Source organism: Perognathus longimembris, chromosome 28, assembly GCF_023159225.1.
Source record: "Perognathus longimembris pacificus isolate PPM17 chromosome 28, ASM2315922v1, whole genome shotgun sequence".
Classification (NCBI taxonomy): domain Eukaryota; kingdom Metazoa; phylum Chordata; class Mammalia; order Rodentia; family Heteromyidae; genus Perognathus; species Perognathus longimembris.
Window position 1 is genome coordinate 11857803 of NC_063188.1, and position 18603 is coordinate 11876405.

The following is an 18603-nucleotide window of genomic DNA, read 5'->3' on the forward strand; positions in this document are numbered from 1 at the left end:
AATGGCCAGAAGTGGCGCTGTGGCTCAAGTGGCAGAGTGCTAGCCTTGAGCAAAAAGAAGCCAGGAACAGTGCTCAGATCCTGAGTCCAAGGCCCAGGACTGGCCAAAAAAAAAAAAAAAGTTAGAAACCACCCAAATGTCCATCAGCTGATGAACTGATCAGCCAAAGGAGATATCACTATGCAATGAAATATTTAGTGTTATAAGCAGATGAAGGGACTGATAGATGTGACATAAGTGAATGTTGAAAACATTCCACTTAGCAAAAGTAGTCGATCACAAAAGACCAGATATTATGGGAGTTCATTACTGTGAAATCTTCAAAATGGGCCACTTCATAGAGAGAGAATGTAGACAAATGGTTTCCAGGAGCTGGAAGGTATGAGCAAATAGAAAACTGCAAAGTAAAGGGTATAGGATTTCCTTGAAGCCATGGAAATATTCCAACGTTGACTTTTGGTGATAGTTGCACATGTTTGTGAAAATACGGGTATCAGTTGCGTTATGTCCTTCAAATGACTGATCGTATGGTATATGAATTATATCCTGATAAAAATTTGACTAAAACAAAGTGTAGTGCAGAGAATGATGCAGCTAAATGCTTAGTATCTGGTTCTTATAGGGAAAAAACGTCCTGATTCATACTGCTTGCTGATTTCCACAGTAAAAATATTCTCATAGCTCTTTTCAAGAAAGCAATTTGTTTTCAGTGAAGGCAAGGTTTGGAAGAGATGTATAATAGCTAACTGCTGTAGAATATTAGCACTGCACAAATACCATGAGCCTAAATATCAACAAGATCACAGAGAGTAGCCAAAGATGAAAAAAATAGAATATGATGTGTTTGACTATTTGTCCCATTGTTTTGAATATAATTTGTTTAACTACAATTTGATACAATTTGATTTTAATGATGGTTTGTTTAAAAAGAAAGAAAGAAAGAAAACTGAAAATTTAACAACCAGCTCTCATAAACCAGTACAGACTGTTTCCAGGCACTGTACTATTGTCCCAGAATGATCCTGAAGACATTTGCACACACATCTTCTGCAAAAGTCCCACCATTTACACTTCCTCTGAACAGAATTTAAAATCTTATAAAGCCATTACAGTTCAGCCTAAACAGGCTACTTCCTCCTCTAGTGCTGATATCTGAGCCTGGTAGAAATATTTTCCTAACTGTAAGAACAAAATTTTATTTCCTGTGGACTCCCTTTGGAGGCATTTGAGTACCATCTCTCCAGCCAACAAACAACACTACCAGCTCAAACAATACACCTGGGCACATTTGAGGAATGGCCTTGTCTGGATTAAGCCACAGGCCTCCGAGGCTCTCTTCTAATCTTAACCATCATCAATCTCAGTGTTTGTACTGTTGCATGAAGTCCAATTTCAAATGTCTTAATGCAGTGACAAACAAAATAAAATTTTTGTGTAAAAATTCTACTATCCTTATAGTTTCACACGAAAATATGAGAAGTTTGAAGAGTTTGATACTCTGAATACCCATTATTGATGCTATGCCAGTTCTGCCCACACAGATCTTACACTCTAGGAAGACCAAAGAATAGGCTGGTTCTACAGAGAATAGGCTGTTCTAATGCTCCTGGTACCTAATACTGAATCTAGGTCTAGCAGTGTCTAGCAGGTCAGACACTTCAGTCTCTGGACACATAGACCCAAAGAAATTAACCCTGGTTTTAGGATGAAGGTGTTTAAGACTCTCCTTCCATCCAAGAGTTGACAGTGAGACAAGTAGCTATGGTGAGTAGTTACACAGAAACAGATTGTGCACATTGTTATGCCTTTTCACATCTATTCAATAAGAAATATTAATAATAGCTACATCATAAAATTGTGACAATTATATGAAACAAAGTATATATAATCCCTTGAACTTCAGTGATACAAAATATTTTTTAAATCCATGATACTGAATCAAAATAGCGTAACATTCAGGATCCAGCTTTAAAGTCAGAGTGAGTCATAAAGTCAAAATCCAAACTTTTATACTCCTGTGTGACTTTAAGTAAGCCACAACTTCTTTCTGAGCCTTTGAGTCCCTGTCTAAGAACAAGGCTAATCATAGCATCTACCTCACAACAGTCGTGAAATGAACTGGAAGAGGGGAAGTGTTACATCAAACTAGGAGATGTTAAACTGCTCTAAGAAAGATAGACTCCCATTTTGCAAGTATTTTGGAAGCGCTCAGATAACATTACCATCACAGAGGAAAGATGGAGCAAGGATGCTGAATACCACATTCTATACATGGAATGATGAGAAACAAGATAGCGGTGCTATGGGGCCCACTGGTCCCCATGAGATTAAAAAATGTAACCCAGTTCTAATACTACATAAAATACCCTAGACATTCAAACCATTGGATCTGAGACAACTTTATTTTAATATAATAAATGTGCATTAAAGTGTAATATCTAAATAGTATAGTTTGATGAGTTTTAACCTAGGCACATCCCTTTCATCGTAATCAAGGTAACAAATATTTGCATCACCTCCAACTGATTCTTCAGGACCTTTTATAATTAATCCTCCTTCCCTCTCTCTTATCAGTTAGCCCAATACAACTACAAATGTGCTTCATGTAACTTTCAGGGAGCTTCCGTTTCCAGAATTTTACACATGGAATCACCCCAAAGATTGATTTCAGTCTTTCTATGTCTCCCCTTAACATACCTATACTTTACTTCTACTTTTGTTCTTCTACTTTCTTTCATCCAACACAATAATTTTGACATTCAAATAGTGTTGTATATATTAATATACATTTTGGCCAAATAATATTCCAATATATGGATCTACCATTCACTTGTTGATGTAGGTTAAGGTTGTTTTCAGTGTTGTGTTGTGGTTTTGTGTTGAGACAGGCTCTTGCTATGTAGGCCAGAGTGGCCTCAAACTTAATGGTCTTCCTGTTTCTGTTCATGAGTGCTAGGATTACAAGCTTGTATCACTGTACTTCCAGTTTTTAAACTATACAAAAAAATATCTTATAGAGTCTCATCTATACTTTTGCTTGGGGAAATGGAAAGGACAGTCCATGTGGTGGGCAAATATTTACTGTCATTTAATCAAACAAATTTCAATATGGTTGTACAGTTTTCCACTCCAAAAGTGGTACCTGCGAGTTATAGTTTGTACAAATACTCACCAAACATATGGCAAGGACTTAAGGATAAACTATAAACATGGAACGTCTTGTGGTTTTCTCCACAAGGCATTTCTTTTTATTTTATTTTTATTATCCTTCGTTGTAAAAGGGGGTTTCAATACAACAAATCAGTTTGTAAATGCAAGGCATCCTGATCTTTGTCATGCCTTCCACATGGCTTTCTACTTGAATTTTCTTTAGATTTTTGGACCTGGGAGTTTATAGCTTTTATTATATTTGGAAATGTTTCAGCCATTGTTTTTTTCCAATAATATTTTGGTATCCATTTCTCCTTCTAGGACTCCAATTGTACATATATTGGGCTACTTGAACTTATCCTCACATCTCATGTATTTCTTTTTTGCTGTTTTGTTTTGGATAGTTTCAATTGCTATTCTCCAAGTTCACTCATCTTTTCTTCTATATAACCTAGCAAAATATGCTAGATGACTAGCATATTTTTATAGCAAACTTTTTTTATTTCTAGAAGTAAGATTTTGGTCCATGTGTCCCCTAAATATGTTCATACACTATTTATACTTTAATGATACTGTAATCTCTTTGTCAACCAATTGTAGCGTATGTGTTTCTTCCTACTTGAGGATATGTAGGTTTCAGTCTTCTATTCTGTAGGCTACAAGGCATTTTTGGACCTGGTGACTTTTATCTTGGTGAGTGTTGGATAGTATTTTCAGTATTGCTGAACTGGAAACATACTGACCCTTTCAACGCTTGACTTAAGCTTTGCTAGTTGGACAAGAGCAAATTTTATACTAAGGCTAATGTCCCTAATACTGAGGCAATCCCCTTCTGAGTATTCAGTCTTATGCCCTGAACATTATGAGGGATTTTTTTCTTTCTGACCTTTGGATAACTGAGCTACTCCCCGCCCTGAATGACCTCTAAATATTCTCCTACATTCTTCTTTCAAGTGGTTCTTTCCCCAACCTTGCATAGGTTTTTAACATGCATGTGCTGCTCAGTATTCACCCGAAGATTTGAGGAGACTATTATACAGATTTCCAGTGCTTTTTTTATGTGAAACTCCCCTCCAATAACTTTCCCTTAAATTCTCAAATCTGTATCTCCAATTTTGGAAGTCTTCCAGTTCCTCCTGGCTTTCTCCTCCACACAAAGTCATAGAAACTCTCTGGGTGGTAAACTGGAACAATCTCATGTATTTCCTTTTCCTTAAATATCATTAGCCAGTACTGTATGATCTCCAAATGTTTGAAAATTAGCATTTCACATAATTTGTCTGCTTTTTGAGCTGTTTAGGGGAGAAGGGGAAATCTAGTTTCTGTCACTTTTTCATGGCTAGAAACAGTCTATCTCTCTCACATTAATTTTTGGATTTTTAACAGTACCAGTAGGAATTCAAGGTCACAGCCTGTCAGAGTCCTTAGAGATTGCATACCATCTTCTTCCCTCCAGGTTCACTTGGAGGTTTTCTCCCTCCAGGTTCACTTGGTGGATTACAGAATCAAGATCAGAAAAAAAAGATGATCCCTAGTCATACAGCGACTAAGGCCACAGAATTAAGACAAAAATCAAGCTTTCAGCTTATTTTAGTTAATTTAATTTTCTACTCATTTTCTTTTCTAAGACAATGTATTTGGGGAAATATAGTTTTAAAACCTGAAGTTTGGGGCTGGGAATATGGCCTAGTGGCAAGAGTACTTGCCTCCTACATATGAAGCTCTCGGTTCGATTCCCCAGCACCACATATATGGAAAACGGCCAGAAGGGGCGCTGTGGCTCAGGTGGCAGAGTGCTAGCCTTGAGCGGGAAGAAGCCAGGGATGGTGGTCAGGCCCTGAGTCCAAGGCCCAGGACTGGCCAAAAAACAAAAAAAAAAACAAAAAAAAACTGAAGTTTGTATACCACCCAATCCTACAGAATGGGCACTATCAGCTTATACCCAAATGATAGCTGATTTTGACTAAGTTTTTCATAACACAGATCCTAGAGGTTGCTCTAAAGTGAATACTACTAGAGTAATTCATAACAAGGAAAATTTTAAAACTCTCACACAGGCAGGTACTCCAGAACAAAACCAAATATTTTCCCCGTTAACAAATATAACTTAGAATTTAGGTTGGCTGATTTAGTCATTTCCCCATGTATTGGAACCATGTTTCCTACAAAAAGAAGCCATTACTATTGCAGCTACAGTTATCATTCCACACATCTAGCCTTTTCTGATCTCTTTTTTGTTTGTTTGTTTGTTTGCCAGTCCCAGGCCTTGGACTCAGGGCCTGAGCACTGTCCAAGGCTTCTTTTTGTTCAAAGCTAGTGCTCTACCACTTGAGCCACAGTGCCACTTCTGGCTTTTTCTGTTTATATGATGTTGAGGAATCAAACCCAGGGCTTCATACATGCTAGGCAAGCCCTCTACCACTAAGCCACATTCCCAACCCCTCTGATATCTTTTCACATGGACTCAAAACTCTAAATAAGCTCCAAGAGCCTTTCTCTTGCTTCTAGGCACCTAAAATAGTCTATAAATGATCCCTGTTCAAAGTCAGAGTAAGTTTTAACTATTGGCGCCAATACTTACTTCCTATGTGACCTTGAATAAGTTACTTAGCCAGTCTATATGAACTTATATTGATTCTAAAGCACTTTTTTATATTTAACACCTTTGAAACCAAGATATATCTTCTTGTTTCTTTGCTTGCTTTGGGGTGGGGGGGGGGGGCAGAGCTAAGGATTCCAGGGCTTTACACATGCAAGGCAAGTACTCTACCACTGAGCTTCATCTCCAGCCCTGAGATGTACCTTGACAGCAGTGGAGTGATAGGTAAAATGTAAGGACTTTTTATCTGAGTCATGGCTTAGATGCAAAGTCTACAATTGTATCTTAACTTTCTGTTTCCTCAAGGACTAAATAGGACCCGAGAAGGCATTATTCAAACTAAAACTTATCTGGGCCCAGGGTGTTCCAGGCTGTCTCTTCTGGTTGTTACATCAACTGAGGCTGCTGGTCTGATAAGGTAAACATGTCTAGCTTACTGAACTAGTTAAACAAATGAGTCTAGCACACCGCTGAACAGTGTTGTGTTTGAGTTCAAGCCCTAGAGCTCTTTATTCTTAGTGGCTTATTGCCCTCCAGTTCTGGCCCATTAATGCCACTAGTCCAATTTTACTTCTGCTGCTACTAAATTTTGAAGCTAGAGAAATGGGCTCTATAGCTTCTTCAGCCATCCATCCTCTCAAACTATTTTATTTCACCCCTCAGAATTCCCCCGGAATCTAATGAAGCTTTCCAGTTGAAGGGTTCTTCTAAGCCAACAAAATCAGTGCTGTCAGGGCAAGAAATCAAATCCACTTTCCCCAATGCCCCCAGTTGGGGAGCTCATACTTATGTAACTTTGAAATTCAAGGACACTAATTCCACTCAAGTCTAGGGGAAAGAGAGGAAAGGAGACAACAGAAAATGAAGCACCCTCAAATATTTCCCAGTAGGGAAACATGGCTTACGTTTTTTTTCTAGTCCTGGTGCTTGAACTCAGGGCCTGAGCACTGTCCCTGGATTCTTTTTGATCAAGGCTAACACGCAGGCTTTTTCTATATATGTGGTGCTGAGAATCGAACCCAGGGCTTCATGTATGCTAGGCCAGCACTCTACCACTAGGGCATATTCCCAGGCCCAGCGTCATCTCCTTTCTTACCTTCTGCTGCACACAAGTCAGGATGGCTTTCTTTCCAGCGGCCGTAGCACCCAGGAATCCAGCTGGATGAGCTGGTCCTTGTGAGGTACATTTGACACAGGTGCAATGGTTCTCCCACTACCTGTTCCCTGCTGGAGTCCAGCAGTTCAGGGTATTTTCAGAACTTGAATAAAAAGGAGGAAAGGTTAGAAACAACTGGACATTGTCTCTGGTCCTCTCCTAACAGTCTGAATGCCTCCCAAATAATCAAGTCTGACGCAACTGTTACTTGACAGTGTGTGCCACCCAGGATTCTGCAGCATGGCCAGTGTGAGGCTTGGAATTAATAACTGTGAGTGATTATCATGGAAACTGTCTCTAGGAAAAATGAAGAGGCTTTTTTTTTTTTTACCATTCAACCTTGGGAAGATAAAATCAGGCCTAGCAGGGGAAAAAAGACAAATGATCTAAGAGCAAATGTAGGACTTTCTGAAATCCAAAGGGCATCCTAGGGCCTGATTATATACTTGCCTCATCTCCCCGACCCAGAGGCAGCAAATGTGAAAGGAGAAATATCTCCATCTACTCCCTCAAGTGAGCACAGCTGTGGTCATCCTATACTACGTTCATGACACACTCCTGTCCCTCCACCCCTGTCCTTCCCTCCTGCTTCTAGGAGACCCTGGAGAACCAGAAACTAACTTAAAAGCCATGAATGATCAGGAATAACCAAATACATGTCATTGCTCAGGTTGAGTGAAAGGAAACACGAGCGTTTATCTAAATGTGTTAACTATATTTGTGTGTTTAAAATTATTCATAATAGAGCTGGGAATATGGCCTAGTGGCAAGAGTGCTTGCCTCGTAAACATGAAGCCCTGGGTTTGATTCCCCAACACCATATCTATAGAAGACGGCCAGAAGTGGCACTGTGGCTCAAGTGACACAGTGCTAGCCATGAACAAAAAGAAGCCAGGGACAGTGCTCAGGCCCTGAGTCCAAGGCTCAGGACTGGCCAAAAAAAATTATTCATAATCATATATCTAAAACCAAACAATTACTCAACAAACATAAAAAGGTCTAGGACAGACCTATCAGAGGATCACAATAGCTCAACAGCTATGTACATATGATTATATAAGATGAGGCTAAGCAAAATGAACTCCAAGAGATGGAAACAGGAGGATTTTATTGTTGTCATTATGTTTAATGTACTAGGTGAATTTCCTTTGGCATACTGCATGTGGTCACTGTATATGATTTTGGTACACTGGATATTGTATATATGCCTACCTGATTTAGGGAAGGGAAAGAAAAACGAGGGAGTATGTAATAAATATGACAAGAAATGTATTGACTAGCTTATTATGTAACAGTGCCCCCTCTGTACATCAGCTTGTCAATAAAATTTAATAAAAAATAAAATTAGTCTAATAATACAGCTGTTCAACCGTCCTCCAGGGATCTTCAGATAAAGCCCAAAGTCCCAAGTTTGGTACTTAAGGCTTTTCTGCATGCCCCTGTGGCCCCCTACCCCACGCTGTATTTGTCTTCGCAACCTAGGTATGCTGCTGTCTCCTGCAGCCCTATGTTTGTCTGTGCACTTCCATAATATGGGACACAGCATCCTTCCTTCCCCCTTCTCTTTCTCGTGCGTAGAAAATGCTTTCTTATCTCGGGGGAATCCAGTGTAAATGATCCCTGATGTGAGACACCTTCCTTGAGGAGGCGGGACTGGGGGAGAATGCTTCATGCTGTGCTGCCACCTCAGGTCTGAAACGCTCTAAACACCCAATATGTATTTGAGAACGCCAGAACGCCTTAGTTGATAGAACAGGTGCAATCGCAATATTCACTTGAACTTGGGCAAGTTGTGCTCCTGTTGCTATAAAATGAAGCTAATAGCAGTACTTATCTTACAAAGTTTGGGTAATGATTCCACTGCGTCTTCTATAAAAACAGCTTGTGTGTGAGAGATAGGGGGCGGGGTGAGAGAGACAGACGGAAGAGAGAGAGAGAGAGAGAGAGAGAGAGAGAGAGAGAGAGAGAGATTCAGACTTACAAACTTCAATTAAACATAACAACATGGCTAGCAGCTTGTCTTACATGAAATGTTCCCAGATCCTGCCGTTCAGGTCTTCCTAGGTGCTAGCGAAATTCATTTAAAAAATCCTTGACTTGGGCTGGGAATGTGGTAGAGTGCTTGCCTAGCATGCATGAAGCCCTGGGTTCGATTTCCTCAGCACCACATACACAGAAAAAGCCAGAAGTGGCTGTGTGATTCCAGGGAAAAAGAAGCCAGGGACAGTGCTCAGGTCCTAAGTCCAAGCCCCAGGACTGGCAAGTAAATAAATAAATAAAGAATCCTAGATTCTTGTCCTGAGCTCAAGCGCAGCTCATACTTGGGGGGGGGGGGGGGGGTTAGAGGTCACAGCCCAATCCTGGACCCTGTGTTTGGAAGAACTGTGTACCTGTGCTGCTCGCACCTAGGTCAGCATGTAGAGCTGGCATGTGTGTGTGTGTGTGTGTGTGCGTGCATACGTGTGTGCACTATCATCAGCTCTGCTGACATCCCCAGTTTGTGAGTTTGGGGAGCCTGTGGTGGGACATAGAGTGAGAGGATCTATGCGGGCTCCATTGAAGCGCACCCTCAGTGACACACTCACACACACACACACACACATCCGTCAGCCCCGCTCCTCTGGGCTGTGTGGCCTCGTGCGTCACGGGCGCGGGCGGGGACCGCGGGGGGGGGGGGGCGCCGCAAGGTGAGGGCTCCGCGCTGCCTTAAGACGCCGCGCGCCCCCGCGGCCGCTCACAGCTCGGAGCGCGGCGCGCAGGCCGGACGTGCGGGGAGCGACTCCGGCTCCCGCTCCCGCCGCGCCCGCCGCAGCTCCCGGCACCCCAAAAGCGAGCCCCGACAGAGCCACCGGCACGACGCGGCCAGCAGCAACAGGTAAGCAGTCCGGCGATGCTCCCGGCGCCGCGGCTCCCCGCGCCAGGCCGGTCCGTGAGCTCCGGAGCCCCAAGGTCCCCTCGGCAGCGCCCCCGGCCCCCTCGGCTTGGCCCCTGTCACTTTCTTTAGTGTGTGCGCCCCCATCCCTTGTCCCCCCCACCCGCGTCTTGTTGTCGAGCTCTCTCGATCTCTCCCATTACCTTTTGCACTCTTTCCTGCCGTCCCTCTCTTACTTGCTCCTTCGCACTCTTCCTCCCGGACTCACTTGCCCTGCGTGTCTCCCCTTCTCTCGGCCCCCCTCTCTCTCTCTCTGTCCCCCTCTCTTTCCCCTCTCTCTCGATTGCTCTAACTACCAGTCCGTGCACCCCTACCTACATTCTCCGCAGCCCCCCCCCACCACGGCCCCCAGCGCCTTAGACTCTGGGGGAGGCTGGGGAAAGGCAGGAGGATGGGGAATTGGGGGTGCAAGGATGAGGGGAGCACGATCAGCATCCTGCCGGCATTTTCCCCAGCCGCCACAGCGCTGCTGGCAAAAAAAAAAAAAAAAAAGACAAGCACAACCTAGGCGTTTATCCCGCAAAGCCGGCCACGGCCGCCATCGGTTTCCATGGCAAAGTAAAGGTGGCAGAGCCAGGGATGCAGAGACAGAGGTGTAAAGAATCCGAGATCCCGGTGGCGGAAAGGCGATGTGACACACCGTCGGAGAAGGTTGGAGAGAGTAAAAAAAAATGCACACACACGCGCGTGCACACACACACACACACTTCAAAACAGGGGAAAAGAGTTGAGTGGCGTCCTGGGGTGGTGACCGTGAGCAATGGAGAAATGAGTGAGTACACACACAGCGCTGGAGAGTCCCACATGGACACAGGGGAGCCCCGCAGGGCACCTCCAGGGAGACAGACGAAGGGCTGACAGGGCCATGCGTGCCACTCTGGGTGTGCACACACATGGAGGGCGAGGGGAGATTGGCAGAGACAACACCCAAGAGCATCCATCCCACGAAGAGGAGCACAGGCGAGACGCGGCCCTCGCATGGAGATTGAAGCCAGGGCACAGGACACTTGGAGAGACATGGAGGTGGGAGACACACATAGGGCCAGCCGTGTAGGACAGGTGTGTTCGGAGCGCACACCCCACGGGATGGAGTGACACTGAGACTAGCTAGGCGGGAAGGAGAATGCTCACTAGCACATAATACACCCTAACACAGAGACAGCGATGAGACTCGATCGCGGGGTCGGGGAGACGTGGGAACAAGGTGCTCTGCACAGCCCCAGCTCCAGAGAAAAAAGTTTCCTGGTGAAAAAGACTCACAGAAACTGTGACACAAAGATGCGAGGCGAGGGAGGGAGACGCGGGAAGGAATGGGACAGCGACACACACGAACACAACTATGTACAAAGTCGTGAGAAACTGGACAGTGACACAAACAAGCACGGAAGACTATCAGAGACACACAGATCCTGCGAGAGACACCCGCCAAGGGCGCGAGCGACAGCGCGGAGCCCCACACCATTCCACCATGGTAAACAGTGGAGAGAGCGCGCGGGCGCGCACGCGCATGCGCCAGCTCCCAAACTCCAAACAGCTAGAAGCCAAGTGACACGCGCTAGACCACCCCGGCCCGCACTAGCAATAGAAACTGGTGGCAGGACATCAGAGGACGCCCCCTCCTCCCAGGACAGGACACACACTCCAAGACTTAGAGAAAGAGCCAGAAAAACTGCCCTGATTGCCGCTGCGATCGCGCCCTGGTGGGGGAGTGCGGGCGGGGACGGGGGGGGGGGGGGGTGCGGGGGGCGGGGATCGGTGGGAAGGGCTTCTGCTCTGCTCTCACCTAGGGACTAACGACCTCCCCCCACGTGTGTCTTTCGTTCCCAGTACACACCCCGTGTGCACGTGGGGGGCCCCTTCCCCTGACCAGTGGCGGTCGCGCGGAGCCTGCACGGACTCACAGTCCCTCGCCGTCGTCATGACCTCCATCTGCCCCAACGCCACGCGCGAGAGCAACAGCAGCCAGCCGTGCGTGCCCCTCTCCAAGATGCCCATCAGCCTGGCTCACGGTATCATTCGCGCGAGCGTGCTGCTTGTCTTTCTAGCTATCTCCTTCGTGGGCAACATAGTGCTGGGGCTGGTGTTGCAGCGCAAGCCACAGTTGCTGCAGGTGACCAACCGCTTCATCTTTAACCTCCTCGTCACCGACCTGCTGCAGATCTCTCTCGTGGCCCCCTGGGTGGTGGCCACATCGATGCCTCTCTTCTGGCCCCTCAATAGCCACTTCTGCACAGCCCTGGTTAGCCTGACCCACCTGTTTGCCTTTGCCAGTGTCAACACCATTGTGGTGGTGTCCATAGATCGCTACCTGTCCATCATTCACCCTCTCTCTTACCCATCCAAGATGACCCACCGCCGGGGTTACATGCTGCTCTATGGCACCTGGATCGTGGCCCTCTTGCAGAGCACACCCCCACTCTATGGCTGGGGCCAGGTTACCTTTGATGAGCGCAATGCCCTCTGCTCCATGATCTGGGGATCCAGCCCCAGCTACACCATTGTCAGCGTGGTATCCTTTCTCGTCGTGCCCCTGATTGTCATGATTGCCTGCTACTCGGTGGTGTTTGGTGCAGCCCGGCGGCAGCATGCCTTGCTGTACAACGTTAAGAGCCCCAGGCTGGGCGCGCGGGTCAAGGACAGTGTGAAGAATGAGAATGAAAGGGGAGGAGAGAAGAAGGATGAGTTCCAGGATGAGAATGAGCTCTGTGGCCAGGGGGCAGGGGAAGGCAACGCGAAGGGGGGCAGCAGCGTGGAGGTGGAAATGGGTGCTGCGGAAGTGAAGGTGGAGAGCATGAAGAGCAAAGTAGAAAGCATGGAAATCAGTGAGGGGACAGTGGAGGGCAAGGACAGCCAGGAAGTGAGTGACGGAAGCGTGGATGGTGGGGAAGGAGCACTGGAAGTGGAGAGCTGCATGAAGGCAGACAAGGGCCCGGTGGAGGTTCATCACTGCAGCATTGACTTGGGGGACATTGACATGGATTTTGATGAGGCGGAGGTCCGTTTCAATGCAGACGATGTCGAAGCCGTGCACATGCCGGAGAGCCTGCCAGCCAGTCGCCGAAACAGCAACAGCGACCTTCCTCTGCCCAGGTGCTACGAGTGCAAAGCTGCCAGAGTGATCTTTCTCATCATTTTCTCCTACGTGCTATCTCTGGGGCCCTACTGCTTTCTAGCGGTCCTGGCCGTGTGGGTGGATATCCAGACCACAGTACCCCAGTGGGTGATTACCGTAATAATCTGGCTCTTTTTCCTGCAGTGCTGCATCCACCCCTATATCTATGGCTACATGCACAAGACCATCAAGAAGGAAATCCAGGATATGCTGACGGGGTTCTTCTGCAAGAACAATCCCCCCAAAGAAGATAGCCACCCTGAACTCCCTGGAAGTGAAGCTGGTACCGAGCGGGGTACTGAAGGAAAGATTGTCCCCTCCCGTGATTCTGCTACTTCCCCTTAAAGTTAATTCGATGCCAACCTTGACCTGTCCACAAGACACAAGAGCAGCTTCTTTTTTCAGTGCATCACCCGCAAGCTCATTAATGCCAATCCATATCATTGCAGGCAAAGGTGTTGCACATACATCTTTTCCCACAAGGTAGATAAATCCATGGAAGAAGCAAGAACTGCCTTCTTATGACATGTGTCCCCTCAAAGCCAGGACTTGAGGATTCTGACTGAAATTGCTTCCCCCCACCCCCCCCCACCCCCCCCCACACAATTATTAGGCTCTAAATTTCTTAAGGTAACAAGGGCTATCCATTTCGGACTTGTACTTGGTATTCTGCCTGTCTCCTCAGAGCTACAAAATAGCACTGAGGAAAACGGAAAGTGGTATCTGTGGACTTAAGGACTATTAACCCCTCAAGTCAGGAGCTCACGGCCCAGGCCTACAGTTTACCTTAAACAGAAAGAAAAGCAATGGACTAAATCATTTAGGAAGGCGAAGAAGCAGAACTTTATGAACTGATCACCGTCTGAGCCAAGATCTACACTGAAGAACCCCACGATCTGGTGCCAAAGACTGTTATGAAAATTAAGACAATATACCGTTCTACCATGCGGTTAGAATACTAACATCATTTGTAGATTCTCTACAGGGATGCAGACAAGTGGGACGGCAAGGAGGAAGCTAGTCTACAGGAAGAAATGAAATAATAGCACACATCCATGGGTTGGGTGGGATTGAATGGTTGGGTTTACAATCCTCAGTTTATGTATGGGCTGGTACTGACTTCGCTTGGTGCAAATGGAAAATTGTCAGTAGACACTAAGATATTTCTGTCTCCTATTTAAATAATACGGAGACAGAAATCATGCCATTAGTTTACAATGTCTCCCCTTGCGACTGAATTAGGATGCTCATAAGAATCTTCTAGATCTTGTATATTGGTTTGTTTTGTGTCAAATAAGCCTTTTGGTCAAATAGTATTTCCAGGCAAAAGAAAAAGAAACTCAAGTAGGAGTGGCCAATATTCTACAAAAATTCACACTGCTGATTAAGAGATTTTTCGAATCTCTAACTCTAAAATCACTTAGGGCAAAGATATGCCTGTGTTTGTCAGAGAGCACAGGCATGTCTGAAGACAAAGTAACAAAGAACCCCTAAATTGCTAAGCCTGTACTTTTGATCCTTCTGAAAACCAAATGAAAGCAACCTGACAGCCACTTGACTACACAGAAACCCACTGTTCACATGAGTTGAGGGAGGAGAAAAGGTATTTGGTGGAAGAAATATTGATCAGATAGTTGTGTTAAACAATGACCATATTCAGAGTTTAGCACCATTGTTCTACAATTGCTATGTCTTTATTAGAACTCCACTTTTCTATATTCAAACTCAAACATTTCTATAAATGCCCAGCTCATTTATACTTTCTTTTATCTCTTCCTCCTCACAGATTCCAACATGAGCTTCTCAAGGGGGAGAGGTAAACAGCTGTGGAAAGGTCTGCATGGAAACCTGGGAATTATCATGCTTAGAATGTAGGGAAGTAAAGGGAGTAAAATCCCATAATGTTGAACCTGTTAAATCAATATGCCAGTGAAAACCTGATTAATTTCAACTCCATTAATTTGGAATTCATGGTATTTCAGACAAGGCATGTGGGGTGAAGTTCAACCTCACACTGTCATTTATTTTTTTACCAAAATTTATAAAGCCAATTAATAGTCATAAATGTATTATGCTGATTTATTGGCAGAGTCTCGTATTGATCTGTCCTTAAAGGATATGTGAGAGAAGAAATGGCTTATCAATCCTCTCGTAGAGGGTGGGGTATTGCCTTGCAGGTCTATAATGGTCAGAGAAACTCAAGGTGGCTATAGTCGGTTCTTGAAGAAGTGCTTATTTACTTGGAGAAGAAATGGGATTTCAAACAGTGTCTTCAACAATGTGTTGAAAGTGAACTTCTTGTTTTATTTTTAAAGCTCAACTCCTTCAAAGTGTATCAAAGAAAATTGCTTGTCAAAATTCCAAATCCGAATGGACGCAGCAGCTGTCCAAGTGTGGTAAGTCCATCTGACAACACGCTGAACATCCTCCAGGGTGCTAGACTCACCTGTTCCTTTTAAAGTTCCCCCTCTCCCTATTTCAGCCACTTTCCATCTTTTTGGCAAATTGGATTCTTCAGCAGTGAAGAGGATTTTTGAATTGGGCCATTGTGATTTGATGACATGTCCTCTTAACGTAACAAGAGGGCCTTTGGTTAGCTTGGAGATAGAAACGGCTTAAAATCGTGTGCTATTTTGAATAAAGCATTATCAAGTTAATGAGAGTCTACTGCACATACTGTTTTGTCATTTGCAAACCTTCCAAAGGCACACACACACACACACACACACACACACACACACACACACACAGAAAGTCATCATTAGCCTTATGTACAATAGCTTTCCCTAAATGTTTTTAAAGGATGTATTCCTTTGCCAAGGCTATTTCATATGTGCAGTAAAAAGTCCCATTAAATTATGGGGGCCAGACCAGACTTTGAAATGATGTGATTTTAAATTTAATGATTTAAAAATAATAGAGCATCTAGTTTGCCAATGAGTCGCAGGTGCTTTGACTAACACACCAATTTCAACAAGCTTGGGAAAGCAAGGAATAAGGAGTAAGCTCTGGGCTTCTGGGGCTTTGGTGACTTTTGTGATGTCAGGGTCTTTCTTTGCTAAGATACAACACACACCAGCTGCTGGCAAGTCCCTCACACTTCCAGCTCCCTGCCTCTCATCTGGGCTGCTGCCTTCACCTGTCTTACTCCCTTTCCCTTTGCTGTGCTGGCCCTTCAGGAATCCCCCGTGCCTGAATCTCTGGGTGCTCAGCCATTCCCTATTAACCCCTTCCAAATCCAGAGTTGACAGATTTCAGAGGAACCTGGGGACTCACGGAAGCAGCAAGCAGAGAAGTGAACCATAAGGGTGAGCATCAAAGGTATTTTCTGTCTCCTTCGCCAACTCCAATCCAATTTAGATAAGATGATATATCAACTTCAAATTCCACAGGTAAGAAAAGGTGCATTTTAGGAATTTAAAAAAAGTTAGCACCTCATTTCTTACCAAAAACAGAGTGAGAGAACTTGATACAACACATTTGGAGAGCACAACCAATCCTGTAGATACTGTCCAACAATTTCAGCAAAAAACCCAACACTTTTATCTCTAAAATTAGAAGGTGCCTAACGTTGCCTTATTTTATATATAATTAGCCAATTAAGCTAGGTAAAGTTACATCAGAAAAGATTTTCATACTACCTGAAGAATAATTTGCATGATTAAATGAAGCTTACTTTCTTAGACTTTGCCCAAAAGCTCTTAAAAGTGTCTGGAACATATCATGTGGAGAAAAAAAAACATTATGCATCACCTGGAAATTTGAACTAAGATGAAACCCTGAGGGGTTGTTGGAATGAAGCAGAAAGTAACAATTTAACCCAACAGACTGAATTTTCCTCTCAGAATTGCCCTCTTTCATATTTTGAAGAAACAAACAAACTCATATTGTCTTTTTTATCTTCATCTTTAATACAAACTTCACACGATGAGATGTTGCAAAGCAAAATGTCTTTTCCTTCGAATACAGACAAAGGATGAAAGAAACAGTTTACTGTTAGCCAGGTGCCAAGAGAAGGAGAGAAACTCTGGTCAGTCATGGCTTTTAACCATCTCCCTCCTTAAGACTCTCTTATTTTGTATGGTGGAGCAGTGCTTTGGGTCCCTCCAAGCTCCTTCAGACTTAGGGAAGAGGTGGCAGCATGATGAGCTAGAAACAGCTGGCCAGACTGAAATCCAAAAGAAGGGAACTATTTGCTACAAAATCTTTCCAATTACAATCCAGTATGCTTATGGCACTCTTTTGCTATAAGCAACAAAACCAGCTAGGGGAAGAAATAGGGAAACTAACATCCACTTAACCTGGCCACTGCCAGGTCACTGGCAAATTCACTCCTCTTTGGTAAGTAAAGTAAGAATCCTCAAGGTAAAGGAAGTTTGCCAATAGGAGTTAGAGATTTCCATCATTACCTCCCAAAGCCTCCATATCTCAGAGTATACACACCAAGGGGAAACCACAGTAACTTGTATTCTCACAGGTGGTTTATGTCTGAAATTAACTACTGTATTTCGTTCTGAAATATAGAAAACACAAGATTGGATTTAGTTCGGTGCTTCAAATTTGAGTGGAATACCCCTCCCCCCTTCATCTGTGTTACAATTTTAGTAGTACAAGTTTGGTATTTTTGTCTTGTTTCAGTGGTGTGTTCCCTTTTGTGATTTTTCTCCTAACTGTACGCTCTAAATGTATATAAAATGTGTTGATATGGTGCTAGATATTAGCTTGTGTTCGTACATTGTGTCATTTTAAAAATGGGTAGTATGTGTAAGTTTAGTTAGTAAACTGCATGCTGACTTCTATATTTGACCCACACCTTGGCCAGTTTGTGAAGTAGAACATAGTATTTGATTTTTTTCAACTTTACCTTTAAAGTGTATACTACCAGATATGTAAAACGGCTCCAAAATGGGTGGCAGGAAGTGGTGCCTTTCATTCCTTAAATCCCTAGTACAATATGAGATGGGCAAGAATTTATGGTGGTAGAAGTGGTCATTAATGTAAATTGATCATCTTGACTGAAGGCCTTGCAGGAAGTTCTCCGCAATGCACCTGACAATGGTATGCCTATTTTCTGGGAACTCGGTTTATTGAGTGCAAAAATGAAAGAGAATCCCTTCCCCACTGAAGAACAAGGACACCTGGACAGGCTGTGGGAGTCTTGTAAACAGGAGAAAAAGGATACTGTACCTTCAAGACTTCTCCAGGACCAGCACTGGACCCTGAAAAGTGACAAGGTATGCATCAGCTGGTGCATACTGTGATCATCCCGACCCTCCTAGAGCAGTACCAAAACCAGAAGAGGGCTGCTCTGGACTTTTCCCCCTTTGGTTGTTTATCTGAGACACAAGATGGAGCAGGACTTCTCTAGGGATCATAGCTAAAATGTCTAAGAGCTCAAATTGTAGATGGTATGTGCAACAGACAAAAAAAAACTGTATTGTATTTTGCGAACATAAATTATTACTAGAGGATATATATGTATCTTCATTAAATCGTTTCTAAAACTGCCTTTAATATCAAATTTTATGTGCTACATTGAGACTGAGAATAGGAGAATGCACTCAGTCACTAAAACAGTTCTCTTTAATACATGTTGAATTTAAAAGTTTCCTTTCCTTAAAAAAAAAAAGGATTTGTAATTTAAAAGTGCCTTC

At 44.2% G+C, this 18603-nt stretch overlaps 1 protein-coding gene across 1 annotated transcript; it reads left to right on the forward strand.

The window, feature by feature from the left end:
* The first annotated feature begins 11755 nt into the window (after window positions 1-11755).
* Window positions 11756-13294, forward strand: Gpr101 (G protein-coupled receptor 101). The gene has a single exon (XM_048336922.1). It carries the CDS (start codon window positions 11756-11758, stop codon window positions 13292-13294), a length of 1539 nt encoding a protein of 512 aa, XP_048192879.1.
* Window positions 13295-18603: the final 5309 nt, after the last annotated feature.